Source organism: Danio rerio, chromosome 21 (genome assembly GCF_052040795.2).
Source record: "Danio rerio strain M-AB ecotype USA chromosome 21, GRCz13ab, whole genome shotgun sequence".
Taxonomy (NCBI): domain Eukaryota; kingdom Metazoa; phylum Chordata; class Actinopteri; order Cypriniformes; family Danionidae; genus Danio; species Danio rerio.
Window position 1 is genome coordinate 31,432,287 of NC_141041.1, and position 15,481 is coordinate 31,447,767.

At 35.2% G+C, this 15,481-nt stretch overlaps 1 protein-coding gene across 2 annotated transcripts in view; it reads left to right on the forward strand.

The window, feature by feature from the left end:
* Positions 1-15,481, forward strand: part of pacs1a (phosphofurin acidic cluster sorting protein 1a) — a 42,304-nt gene that overhangs the window by 15,624 nt on the left and 11,199 nt on the right. The window contains 7 exon segments of one of the 2 annotated variants that reach the window (NM_001098748.1): positions 1,096-1,179; positions 4,248-4,307; positions 6,847-7,007; positions 7,351-7,444; positions 8,676-8,759; positions 9,613-9,725; positions 14,432-14,564. In NM_001098748.1, the coding sequence (NP_001092218.1) occupies positions 1,096-1,179; positions 4,248-4,307; positions 6,847-7,007; positions 7,351-7,444; positions 8,676-8,759; positions 9,613-9,725; positions 14,432-14,564 (729 nt within the window). 2 annotated transcript variants of the gene reach the window in all.

The window sequence follows — 15,481 nt, forward strand, 5'->3', positions numbered from 1 at the left end:
TAAATTCTGACATTATTACCCAAAAATTTGCTCTAAACGGCTGCCCTTGTATTAGTAAACATTTGACTACATTCCATCTTAGTGGATAGATAAGTATTGTGAACAGCTTCGATGAAAACATATGGAGGAACACTTTCTCATGTTGAGATGTACATAATGTGGGTGTGTGTGCTGGCGCTCACCGGCTCCTTCATGGGCACACGCGACGCGTCAATTAACTGAAGGAAGCAGAGCTTGAAGGTAAACAAACAACGGCTTATCATAAGCATCTTATTGATAATTATTTACACAGTTGGCAATAAGAAGGAACATATAAACATTATCTGACTAACATCCAGAAGCAAAATGTGTCTGGAAAAATATTCATATTCATAAACCGCGCAGACTTGAGTCGTCTGACTGTTCTTATTGGCTAAAGTAGACGTCTCACGTCAGCACGTTCTAGACATGCACGCAGTCTTTCTGGCAATCTTCGTTCTGCGTTCACACAGCACAGCTTTCTGGCAAATTACCGGTCATGTTACAACGTCTCTTTCCGGAAAATAGCCTGAACGAATTTACCAGTATTTTCAAAAATATGGTAATTTTCCGGAAAGGTCTGAATGTGTGAAAGGGGCTTATGTTAGCTGACCAATCAGAGCCTCTTAAGGGCATTTTTTCAGAGGAACTAGGAAATATGGCAGTGGTTTTCATGTTAGCTGAGCAGGTCATAGGTCAAGGTAAGATTTATGAAAACGTATTGTGATTTAGTACAAATGAATCATGAGCACACATTGCTTTGCATCTTATGAACACAAACAAGCCTTAAAATTACACTCTGGACCACCTCTTTAAGATAATGAAATCTTTTCTTAATTATGTTATTTCTGACATATTTCTTCCTCCTATTTTATATATTTACTTATTTATGTATCTCTTAATTTTTATTTTGTTGTTTTTGTTTTTTATTTTCTGTCTAGATTCGCTTCCCCCAAAAATCAACCCACTAATTCTAAAAGTCATGCTTTTGAGCTATTTAAGTCATCTGGTAAAAAATCCTTAATTTTTCCATACTACAATAAATGTTTTAAATCCTTTATGTTCACATTTGTCCAGTACCTTTATGATGACGAGGATGAACTGAGGAAGAAGAAGCCTCGTCGTAAACTGCCCTCCACCGCCTCCATCACTAGAGCAAACGTAAGTGGTCAGTCCTGCGAGCTCGGAGAATTAGAGCAGCTTCTCTGCATGTTGATGTTGACTCAGATATTGTCAGGAAGCTGAACAACTGCACATTTCTCCCTACGGCTGCTGATGTTCTTTAGACGCAGCAGCGGTCGCATCTTAAATACTGTTTCCGGGTCCAGGCCTCTAGTCAGTTGAATTGAGAGAACTCAATAGCCATTTATGAACTCTGCTTAGTCATACACACATTAAAGCAAATGTTTTATTTAAAAATCATAATGTTCACTGGGTTTGCTGCGTTCCAGACACTAACAGTTGATTGATTTCTAAAAAGATGAATCATTTTCTGACCATCTGAGATGAGACATGGATATAAAATGCTGTGGTAGATTTCAGTAGTATTGCAGCACTGTGAGCTGTATGTTAGCGCTGTAGAATTGTACCATTTGTTGTTTACTTTTGGCACCTGGAAACTGTGATGTGTGATGTCAGACTGAAAGTGTCATCAAAGCTTCCTGTTTCAGCTGTGTGTTTTCATTTTCACTACTCCAACAAGAAAAGGGTCAAATCAACACCAGAACAGCATCCTTTTCTTCTTATTCCTCTTCTTCTTTTATTGTCATCTTATTATTCATCTTTTCTTTTCTTTCTTTCTTTCTTTCTTTCTTTCTTTCTTTCTTTCTTTCTTTCTTTCTTTCTTTCTTTCTTTCTTTCTTTCTATTGTTCGTTGTTTTTTTCTATCATTCTTTTTCTATCTATCTATCTATCTATCTATCTATCTATCTATCTATCTATCTATCTATCTATCTATCTATCTATCTATCTATCTATCTATCTATCTATCTATCTATCTATCTATCTATCTATCTATCTATCTATCTATCTATCTATCTATCTATCGATTGTTGCTTTTTTTTCTTTCTGTCTTTCTTTCTGTCTTTCTTTTTTCCTGTATTGTTTTATCTATCGTTTTTTCTTTCTCTCTATCATTCTTTTATCATTCTTTTTTATTTTTATTTTCAGTTTTTTTCTTTCTTACCGTCATTCTATCGTTACTTTTGTTTTTCTTGCTATCCATTATTTTTATTTTTTTCTGTCTTTCTATCATTTTTTTTCTTTTTTTTTCTTTGTATCATTTTCCTCTTTTTTTCTTTCCTGTCTTTTTCTTTCTTTTATTCTTTTTTCCTCTTTTTTTTAGAAAGGATAAAGTATTTTCCCTTTTTCCTCCTTACTCTTTTTCCTCTTCTTTTTTCTTTCTTTGTCATCTTTATCTTCTTATATTTATCTTCATCTTAAGCTTCTTTCTCTTTTTATCCTTTTTTTCTTCTCAGCCTTCATTTTCATTTTTTCTTCTTTTTTTTTTAATGATCATGATCAGAAAATCTAGATTTTACTAGTCTCAAATCATTTAATCTTTGCGTACAAACATATTTTTACATGTGTTTTACTGGGCCACACCAAACCAAAGCCTGCACCAAGATATCAGCTCTTGAAATGGAAACAACACAACAGAGGGCACATTTATGCAGACAGCAGTAGTCTAAATATTAACCTTATTCTGAAATAAATCTATATTACGATTTACATGAGTTTCTTGTAGAGTATAATATAGTGCATACATTGATTACATATGCCATTACATCCCAAAGCAATGCTCTAAACTTATTACTGAAATTAGGAATTTTAATAAAAAATAGATGCTTCGATTTATGGCTGGGCCAATAAATGATATTATATTGAACGACAATAAAATTTATGTCAATAACAATGATAAGCTCTGGACTTTTGATCTAAGAGCCAATCACACAACAGACATGTGCAACAATGGGAATTTTAAAGTGTTTATATTAGTGATGTACCAAATTTTCAGCCACTAAAAATGTATTGGTTGAAAATATGTTATACCATTAAATGGACCCTCTAACTTTTGTGGCTTCAGTCATTGTTGGCATACTCTTTTAAATCTGGAAGCATTACCAACTGATATCGAAATATATATTGTTATCATTTAATATAGAGAATAATTATTGAGATTGCATTTTTGCCATATGGCCCAGCCCTACATCGATTAAATGTTTTTAAACTTAGTATAGTAAAACACAACAAAAAGATTGATATTTGATTAAAGCATTTCACTATATTTAAGCTGAATAATTAATGTTATGATAATTATAGCTGAATGTAAGAATCAGGAGGTGGTGACAGTCAAAAATAGGAAAAGTCAGAGTATTGAAGTTATTATATTGATTTTATTGTTTTATTATTGGTCAAGGCAGTGGTGCAGTAGGTAGTGCTGTTGCCTCACAGCAAGAACAATGGGTCACTGGGTCGCTGGTTCGAACCTCGGCTCAGTTGGCGTTTCTGTGTGGAGTTTGCATGTTCTCCCCGCCTTCGCGTGGGTTTCCTCCGGGCGCTCCGGTTTCCCCCACAGTCCAAAGAGATGCAGTACAGGTGAATTGGGTAGGCTAAATTGTCTGTAGTGCATGAGAGATGGGTTGCGGCTCGAAGGGCATCCGCTGCATAAAAACCTGCTGGATAACTTGGCGGTTCATTCTGCTGTGGCGACCCCGGATTAATAAAGGGACTAAGCCGACAAGAAAATGAATGAATGTTATATTATTTTTGAAGTTATTTATTCTAGAAACAACTTGATATAATTTGTGTTATTATTCAAAAATGTTTCAGGAAAGATTTCTGTTTTTGAAAAACGGTAGAAGATCTATTTTGGAGACCAGCAATTCTAGAAATCCCTCATATGTTAACATCTTCAAGAATGTGTTTTAGGGTTACAGGATCCTTCTAGGCTGCTTTAGCGTGATTTCTACTTTCTCCTCTCAGATGCCTTCACAAGTGTACTTTGTTTTCCTGTGATCTCCGTCTTGAGCTGACAAGCCTCTAGTCTCTTCGCCAGCATTCTGTGCTTGTTGTGACAGCTTTTTTTTTTCTCCCCGCTCGCCGCTTGCTGCTATTTTTGTTCCCTGCTGCTGCTCAGCCAGATATGCTGCTAATTTGTGTCTGTTTGCTATTGTTTCTTACAACTCCTCCGCTTTCTGTCTAACAAGGTGTCTGTGTTTTAAATGCAGCAACCCAACATCAAGCAGAAGCTTATGGCATTGGTGAAATGGTTCAAAGTTTCTGATGAGGTAATAATGCTGTCTATGAATCAAGCTGTTTTGGTGGATGTATTTTCCTGTCCTTCTTGTGAATTTGTTTTCTCAACAGGTTGTTTTTAATGGTTGCATTTTGTTACTTAGAGTGGGTAATATTCTAATAAACAAAATATTAATAGATATTAATATTATTATTAGATAAGGTAATTATAAATCTAAACAAATAAATGTTTTTTTAATATTATTATTTGATTAAACAGTTATCAAAAGTAAACCATATAAATAAAATCACTTTAATTAGTTGAAATGTAATTGCTTTATTTGTTTTTGTTAAATTTTAATTTATTTCAGCTAGATGTGAATTAAAATATATATATTTTTTGTTTTCATATAATATTATCTAAAATGGTGTGTAACTGGTAATTTGTAAAGCTAAAACTTTTAAAACCTTAACATGAATCAATCACGCGTTATTCTACTTTAAATATTAAAAAAAAAATTTAAAAAAAAAATGTTTCAAACTCTGTTAATCCATGAATGTGTCTATAAATGTAAATGTATCTATAAATGTATGCAATATATGAAGACTATGCAATGGCTTAAATTTTTATTTCAGCTTAAAAATATTTCTTATTCTTTTTTAATAATAAAATCATAAAATTAACAATAAAAATATATCCCATCCATTCATGCATCCATCCTAAAAGAAGTTGTAAACAAAAGAAATATAACAAAAACACAAGAAAATATTTCAAACTTTAACTACAATTAAAATAAAAACATAATATATGCAGAAATGCAATATTAACAAAAGCTACAGTAATTACTGTAAATAAAAATAACACTGATGTTAATTGATTACAAAGACAAATATATTTATATATAAATATAAAAATAAGTGAATACGTTAGCTTGCATAGGTAAGCTAATATGAAATCTAAATACATTTTTTTAAATAAATTATTATTTAATTAAACTGTTATCAAAAGCAAATCATATTAATCAAGTCTTTTTATTTAGTTGAAATGAAATGGTTTCACTTTTTTTATTTAACAATTATTTCAGCTAGCTACGAACTAAATATTTCTTTGTTTTCATATAATTGTAAATCAGAAATATGTTCGAGCAGAAACAAAATAATTTAAGAATTTAAGCCATTGCATGGTCTTCATTCATTGCATATATTTATAGATACATTTACAGTAATAGTAGGAGTGTCAAAATTAATTGTTTCTTTGGTGCATCGGGATGCGGACGCGGACAGTTCAGTATTGGTTCAGTAATAATCATAACCGTTTATTGTGTACTGACATCATATGTGCTATGTCGCTGTAGCTTACTATGGCGAGGGAGGCAAGAGCGAGTATTTACAATGCTCCAACTACTTAAAAACGCAGAAACTGTGCACAATTTCACTGCGTGTGTTTGCTGGACAGTCTTACACTGACACTTTCAGCAGAAGCCCCTATTTCACTGCGTTTGAGAGAATGAAAGTCTCTCTTGCTGCAGCCCATTTGACCTGCTGGTGTCACTTTTCCTCTACTCTCAGCAGTTACAGCGATACTTCTGAATACAGACACAAGCACATGTCTACAGAGTTTTCTCCACCGTGTCTATCATAGATCAGCTTTGACCGCCACTGTCGTTTATTAGCGTCACACATCTGTAAAGAGCGCCAGTGCCAATCGCAGCCCTTTCTGTTGAGCACTTGACCAAGACGAGGCAGAGAGAGCGAGCAGTATATTTATATTTGTTTATTTACTATAAATGCTCATGTTGTTTAAAGGTGCAGTTTGTATATCTGAGTGTTTGTATTAAAGGACGAAATTGTATTACAAATAGTATATAAATATATTTATACATTTTAATACAAGAATTATTGTGCTGTGAAGAAAATATAAAACTGTGTATGGAAAGCATCGTCAATGCACTGTGATGCACCGTGATATCGAATTGAACCGAATCGATGGCATGATACATATCGTCACCTTGGAATTATAAGGTTCTATCTGCATTTTGAATGATTTTGAGAATATGAGCTCTAAAGTTTTTGCATGCCATAGCAAACAGTATGTGTGTTACATTAGTTTTTTAAGTAAAAGTCTTAAAATGTAAACTACTTATGAAAAAAAACATCCCATAATGTAAATAAGTTGTCATTTAATAAGAATGTTAATATCTCAATTTTGACAAAAATATCAGATAGAACCTTATAATCCTAAGGTGATAATTTATAGATTTATTGATCCATCAATCCACTTTAAATTCATATTAAAATAGTAATCCAATTATGACCAAAACATAATGAAATTATCCAAACTTTAACAATTAAAATAGAAACATAGGATGTAAAAAAATGCAAGATTAACAAAAGCTACAAAGATTACTTAAATGAAAATAACACTGGTGTTATTTGATAATATAAAAATCGGTGAATAGATATGTATAAACAGATAGAATAAAAATAGATGAGCATGCACTGAAAATCTCTAATATTGAATGCTAGAAAATGTTATCAACTTACACATCATTTACCTCATTTATTATTTGAGAAATACTGTTATGCATGCAGGTGGGCTTCGGTTTGGATCATGTGTCCCAAGAGCAGATCCGGGATGTGGAAGAGGACCTGGATGAGCTCTATGACAGTCTTGAGATGTACAATCCCAGTGACAGCGGGCCAGACCCAGAGGAGACAGACAGCATTATCAGCACCCCCAAACCCAAACTCCCGTACAGCACTCTTACACCACACACTTTCACATATCCATTCAGTTCCTTCACTATGCATTAAACTGATTTGATTATGTAATGGAGCAGGCAGCAGGCAGGTAAATGTACTGTTGTTGTTTGCAAATGATTCTTGCAAATATTGTTTGTAGTAAGACACATGAACAAGCTGTGTTTTTCACTCTCAAATGAAGGAATAAATCCTAACAACACTGTGCTTTTTATTTAGCCATATACTGAGTGGGCGAACTGCCTACATCTCAGATTTCTTATTCTGACCCTTTTCTCTCTGTGTGTGTGTGTGTTTTTGTGTGTGTGTGTTTGTGTGTGTGTGTGTGTGTTTTAGGCCATTTTTTGAAGGCATGTCTCAATCCAGCTCTCAGACGGAGTTTGGTAGCTTGAATAGCAGATGTGGTCACAGCAAAGACAAGCTGAGTCCTGTGAGTGTCATTCAGACTTTACTTCTCCACTGCAATTTAGCTTTCTGTGCTTGACTTTTAACTGTTGTTCTTGGAGAATTGGACTTTTAAGCCAGCTCTTTTCACAGTTAATTTAAACCCACTGCCTATGTGCACATTAAAGTCCATGTCAAATCAAAATGTACTTTGTTTACTTCGCTAGCGCACATTGTTATTCGTTAGGTGAACAATTAATCTGTGCAAGTTAATCCAATGAATTTGTTTGTGTTTTGTAAATCTTCAATCAAGTGCGGACTGTTTGCTTCCACATTTGTAGTATTTTTTTTCTTCTCTGCATTGTCTTGTTTTCATCTTGTTTATATATTATATTATGTTTATATTTTATTTATCTATTCTGACTTTAACTGTGTGTGTGTGTATATATATTTGAAGTCAGAATTATTAGACACCCTGAATTATTAGACCCCCTGTTAATTTTTTCCCCAATTTCTGTTTAACAGAGAGCATATTTTCTTAACACATTTCTAAACATAATAGTTTTAATAACTCATTTCTAATAACTAATTTATTTTATCTTTGCCATGATGACAGTAAATAATATTTTACTAAATATTTTTAAAGACACTTCTTTACAGCATAAAGTGACATTTAAAGGCTTAACTAGGGTAATATATATATATATATATATATATATATATATATATATATATATATATATATATATATATATATATATATATATATATATATATATGGTATAATTTGATAAATATTATATAAATTATTGTATTTATTGTATTGTAGCTTTGGTGGTCTTAAATTTTAAATAAATTGTTATTAAAAAGGTCTTTAACTTGTTTAACTGTGTAGACACCTGGCATAAAGCAAATTGGTCTGTGCGTCAGTTACATTACTATGTTTTTTTTTTTACTTTAAATTCATGGCCTCTAAAAGTGTGGGCTTTTATGTATTTGTAAAAGAATACAACTGCTAAAATATATAATATAATACAGCTGCTAACAGGAAATTAATTGAACTTTATCTTTTACTTGTGCTTACTGTAATTTTTGAGATATAAATCATATTTTTTCTTGTAATCATCTGAAACGTTGTGAGATTTCTATTCCAGGGTCACTTATTTAACGCAAAATAATGTTTTTCGGGCAAAACTATCAATATTTCATCAGTCTATCTGTATTTTGGTGATTTACTTTTTTTCTTTCTCTCTTCCCATCCCTTCTTTCTGTTGCAGAGGGCTGAACACACTGTGGTTGGTAAAATTCAGCGTTCCCCCAGTGCACATCTGGAAGATGCATTCTCAGACGTGGACACACTGGTGAGACTGGACATTTTACTTTAACTGTAATCAATTAATGAATGAATCTAACCTCTCTAATTCCATATGTAGTGAAACCTTGTGTTCTCATCTTCTGAGCAGAGGAAACAAACACATATCATTTAGGGGTAGGAATCTTTAGGCACCTCATGATTTGATTAAATTACGATTCAGAGGGCTAGAATGTGATTATAAATTGATTATCAATCATTTGTTTTGATACAGATTTTAGTTTTTCTTACAATATGACTATTATAGCAATGTATCTGTAGTGAACCTACAATTAATTCCAAGATCTTGTATTAATAAAACAAATGGAAGTGATTTGGTAAGTCAACAACTAGGTTACAAAAAACATCAGTATATGAAAAATGGCTGGAGCAGTGTACTTGTAGCAAGTGAATACAGACTTTCTGTAAGTACATTGGGTACAAAATAATAATCTTCCAGCCAGCATCCCCTTGTTGTGTACATAATGAGCAATATAATCCTTACGACTAAATAATACATAAAAAAATCATAAAATAAAAATACATTTTGTTGTACCAGAATGCTATGGAAAATTAAACGAGCTATTTTAATGTATTTAAATGTTTGTATTTTCTAGCAAATAGTATACCTAATCTTGTTTTTATTTGCATGTTTTGACGTTTGTTTGATGTCATTATCCTTCAGGCATAAAGTATTAATATTAATTAATATTGCAAGGTATTTAGATTAAGTTACTGCACTTGCGGAATCTAATAAAATGACTTATTAAAGTGTGTGTGTTGTAATCTGCAGTGAAACACATTTCACAAGAAACCTTCCCAATCCTGCACATGAACTAGTGTTTATGCACTTAATGCATTAGGAATTCAATGAAGTGGAGGTAATTGCTGATGGGACCCCTAGCATCACTTTATCAGTGGCAGAGAGGCCCCGGACCCCACAGAGAAGTAACAGCACCAATATGCCCTCTCCCAGGTAGGTGTTTTTTTTTTTTTTTTTCATATAAGCCATATTTAAAGAGAAAATAATTCAACTTACTCTCCTCATGTCTTCACAGTCCAGCATGCATTTCTTTGTTCTGCATCTGAACAAAAAAGAGAATTTTTAAGAATTTTGAAAGCAACGTTTTCAGCAGATTTGACTTCTGTTTCATTTTTTTTTTCATTAATACAATGGAAGATGGCATGAATTAAAACTGTTTAGTACTGTTACAGCATGATAATATGGTTTCTAATAAGGTATTTTAGTAATGCTGCCCACTCTTAAAGGATTAATTCTCCCAAAACTGAAATTTCTGTTATTACTAACCCTCATGTTGTTCCAAATCCCTAAGACTTTGTTCACAAGCGGCCACCTCCCGCTCTCCCTTGGGAAGCCAATATGGAAGTAACTAAAACTGCATTTTTACAGCTGATAAAAACATGTTTACAGCTTGAGACAAAAGATGGCTTTGCATATAGCCATGATTAATCTTCATGACAATTGTGAGGGGGTGAATTTTTTATAACTCATCCGCTTTGTTTTTATTAAGTTATATTAAGTCTGCATAATTAAGGGCGTGGCCACTTGAGTGACAGCTCTGGTCGTGGTCTTGACACCTCAGCTGATTACGGCTAATTAGCCACTGGGCTCGGCATATACATCGTCTTTTTGTGTTGGTTAATGTTTCTTTACACTGTCAATTGCCTTTTGGGATTATTTCCTACAATTATCAGATGATATGGCATGTTGTGTGCACTTAATTGTGCTCACAAACCATTCACGTGGCCTCCGTTTCCCTGTTTCACCTGCCTGCAGGTGTCTGTAGCTCCGCTCACTCTCCGCCTCTTTGCCCTTATTTGGTATCCTGCCGTAGGTGCGATGATGCGTGAACAAAATAGCAACGGTCCATATATTTTACAGTCTATGTTTGTTCATCTTCAGAACACAAATTTAGATATTTTAGAAGAAATCTGAGAGCTTTCTGACTCCCCATGGACAGCAAGGGTTGTGTTGTTCAAAGGCCAGAAAAGGAACCACAAACATTCTCAAGGGTGTCATACTCAAGAGTCGTCTGGATGAAGGGTTTATTTTAAGTGTGCACTGCTGTTCATTAAAACTTTGATTTCACTTAGATGTATTTTTGATGCTCTTCATCTCGGCTGCTATAACCATTCAGCATAAGACTGAAAAAGCCATTTCTGAGTCATCCAGAATATGTGAGCCCGTAAAGATGAAGAGTTATTCTTCCCACATTCTTTTATCTTAGTTTAGTGTGCAGAGATGACCATAAGAAGGCATTGTTTATTGACTGATGGTTCAACATCTTCTGTGTTTCCCCTAGGTTTAAAGGAAGGGGGAGAGGGGGAGTTCAGACCGACACCGACATGAGGAGTCATGGTGTTAATTTGTTTCTTTTAATGACAGCAGTAAAAAAAAACACAATTATTTGAACTGTACAAGCTAAAATTAACATTTATTTTTATATTCTTTTTTATCCACAAAGTGTGCAGCTTTTGTCACTGCAGTGGATCTTGGGCTTAATTACTTACTAAATAAAGTATATTTTTATACTTAACCTTTACTTAAGTATACTTCTTTTTCCTAAGGGTGTATTCACTGACTTAACAAGATCAGTCTTGTACAGCCAGGGGGAGTATTGTGGCTCTGACAGCCAAGTTGGGTCAAAGTTAGGGATGTTCCTATCAGGATTTTTGCAGCTGATATTGAGTACTGATTCCACGTCATGGTGATCGGCTGATACTGAGCACTGATTCTAATGCTAAAAGCTTTATAAAGTAATGAGCACATTTTCCTCTAAGTATAAACCTTTAGAGAAGATCTTGTCTTACCTTAGAGAATAAATGAAGGTACTACATATAATCCCCAAAACACGTCTCTTATAACCAGGTATGAATGTGTCATGACTCATGGCCAGAAGCAGCTGCTTTACAGAAAATATTTAATCCATTCTTTTTACTCTGGCTTAGTACCTTATTTATCAGGGCTTTCCACAGCAGAATGAAGCGCCACAGAAAATAATATCACACAGATGACAAAAATTTTTAATGAAAATTTACAATGCAATTTGGAAATTTGGAAACACTGCAAATGATGAAAGAAGAATTAAACATGACTCAATTACAGGGTGCAGGGTGATATGGTTACAGCCGGTTACTCACTGAAGCTAAGCAGGACTGAGCTTGGTCAGTACCTGGATGGGGGACCACATGAGAAAAACTAGGTTGCTGTTGGAAGTGGTGTTAGTGAGGCCAACAGGGGGTGCTCAACCTGTGGTCTGCATGAGTTCTAATGCCCCAGTAAAAGTGAAGGGGACACTATACTGTCAGTGGGCGCCATCTTTCAGATGAGACGTTAAACTGAGGTCCTGACCCTTTGTAGTCATTAAAAATCCCATGGCACTTTTCGTGAAAGAGCAGGGGTGTAACCCCGGTGTCCTGGCCAAAGTCCCTCTATCGGCCCTTACGATCATGACCTCCCAATCATCCCCATCCACCGAATTGGCTCTATCATCGTCTCTCCACTCCACCAATAGCTGGTGTGTGTCCTGTGGCAGCCGTCGCATCATCCAAGTGGATGCTGCACACTGGTGGTGGTGTGGAGAGACGCCCCTCATAATTGTGAAGCGCTTTGGGTGTATGGCCATACACAAATGCGCTTTATAAATACACATTACTATACAATCAAGAAGTTTGGAGTGTATGTTTGATGCATAAGAATTAAAATGCACACCTATAAATCTAATACTTCTTTACTAAAGGGAAAGTGTTCTATAAACTACTGTGTACAGTTATGAGTGTTTTACAAGAATTTATTTAAATATTTGTTTTAAAAATAAAGTTTTATTTATCTAATAATTCCAGCCAGCTTTTAGTGAACTTGCAATATTGTCAAAACAGAACTTTCAGTTGTTGTATTTGTTAAGTCCTAAATACATGCAGGACCATTCAAATATTTTGCTGGTCTCCAACTAATGACAGCAGATCACTCAGAGGGATTTGCACTCGTGACATCTTTACTGCTCTATACATTTAACCGAAGGAATGTAATGCTTAGACCTTACTGTGCCTCTCGCGATCTGTTGTCTTGCTCATTCACTCTCATCGCCATGATTTCCGAGTATTTTAACTCATTTTGGGGGATCACAGGGCCGGTATAAATTTGCAGGAGACTCACAGAGCTTCCGGGAGAGGTCATTTTGGATGAGACGTTAGATGGAGGAGAACGTGTCACAGCAGCTCAAAACACTGGAGATACAATGGCTGCACTTGCAACAAAGATTGCATCACTCATCCAGGTCGCACCAATAAACTAAACAGCGACCGAGGGGTCGCTGGTCGCTGAGGGGTTACGCTCCCACACTTATCTTTGTTTTGGCTGCAGTAGGCTATGCATAATATATGGAAGTGCACATGTGTCTTCGGTCCTGTCAGATGTGGCGCGTAGTCTCATTCCTATATAGCAGAGAGTGGTTGTGTAGAACTACTCTGCGCGATTCAGAGAGCAGAAATATGTAATCGCGTGACCATGGAGAGACAGAAATCACATGTCATTCTGGCATATATGTGCATGTATAGGTTTCTGGCATATAGGTGGACATATAGGTTTCTGGCATAAAGGTGGACATATAGGTTTCTGGCATATAGGTGGACCTATTGATTTCTGGCATATACGTGGACATATAGGTTTCTGGCAAATATGTAGACATGTAGGTTTCTGGCAAATATGTAGACATGTAGGTTTCTGGCATATATGTTGACATGTAGGTTTCTGGCATATATGTTGACATGTAGGTTTCTGGCATATACGTGGACATATAGGTTTCTGGCAAATATGTAGACGTAGGTTTCTGGCAAATATGTAGACATGTAGGTTTCTGGCATATATGTGGACATGTAGGTTTCTGGCAAATATGTAGACATGTAGGTTTCTGGCATATATGTGGACATATAGGTTTCTGGCGTATATGTGGACATATAGGTTTCTGGCGTATATGTGGACATATAGGTTTCTGGCATATATGTAGACACAGGTTTCTGGCATGTATGTAGACATATAGGTTTCTGGCATGTATGTAGACATATAGGTTTCTGACATATAGGTGGACATATAGGTTTCTGGCATGTATGTAGACATATAGGTTTCTGACATATAGGTGGACATATAGGTTTCTGGCATATATGTAGACAGGTTTCTGGCATATAGGTGGACATATAGGTTTCTGACATATAGGTGGACATATAGGTTTCTGGCATGTATGTGAATGTATATGTTTTTTGGCATAAATGGGACATATGTTTCTGGAATATATGGGACATATATGTTTCCTACATATTTGTTTCTGAAATATATGGCACATATGTTTCTGACATATATGTGGACATATTGGTTTCTGGTATATATATGGATATATAGGTTTCTGGCATATATGGGACATACAGTATATGTTTCTGGCATATATGTGGACATATAGGTTTCTGGCATGAATGAGACATACTTTTCTGACAAATATGGGACATACAGTATATGCAGTGCATGCAGAACTTCTATCAAGAGTGGCCACAGCGCACTATTACATGCTCATAAAAAGAAATGCTGCATGTATTCTCCTGAGCACATATTGAGATCAAATTGGCTATATAGCAAATAAGTAAACGCAGCTGTGTAATTTTTCTCCCCAGGCTTGATGGCAGTCATACCCCCAAACAGAGACGAGGGACTCCTATGAAGGAGAGACAGCTGTCCAAACCGCTCAGCGAACGCACCAATAGTTCAGACAGCGAGAGATCACCCGAGCTCAGCCTCACCCCTCAGGTAAATCACACACACAAACACACACACACACACACAACTAGCACTTAGCCAGCAACAGCTGCCTCACTCTTCTTAAGATGCTCTGACTGAAGCTCAGCAGAATCGATAAAGCCCCAAGGGACATTTTTGCTCAGGAAATTGTGTTTGTGTTTGTGTGAGAGGGCAAAAGCAGAGAATATGGTGATTCATTTGGGCCACGCATGAGGATTAGTGAGCGGGAGGAGTGAGCGTGTTGGTAGAGAAAAGAGAGAGAGAGAAAGTGGGCGATAATTCTCTTTATGTAACTCTGCATACGAGGTCTGGCATGATTCAACACCTGGCTCATATGGCTGTTTACTTTTGTACAGAGGTGTCAAAATATACTCAAGGGTCATCATGACGATGAAGGGTTGTTGGTGTGAACTGCAGTTCATTAAAAATGAGATTTCGCTTGGATGTATTTTTAATGATCTTCATTTCTGTGTTAAAACCGTTCAGTGTGTGAGACTGAAATAGCCTTTTCTGAGTCATCCAGAAAATGGGAGCCCTTAAAGGTGAAGGTTGTTTTCTATTCCCACATTCTCTTAGCCTAGTTTAGTGTGCAGAGATGACCATAAGTAGATTAATAATAATAATGATATTATTAATAATTATAATAATAATGATAATAATACAGAATTTAAAAGAATAATCTTTTATATGCTTATTTATTACACCATAAAACACAGTTGAATCAGGAGGTCTTTATTGACCATATTTGGATCAGTTCTGATATTAATGAGTTTGGCAGTTTGTATGTAAAGCGTAAAAAGCTATTTATTAAAATATTTGATACTATTTAAAACAAAAATAGATTTGTTTATTCATTCATTCGTTTTCTTTTTGGCTTAGACCCTTTATTAATTGCCACAGCGACCTATCCAGCGCCTGTGCTACCC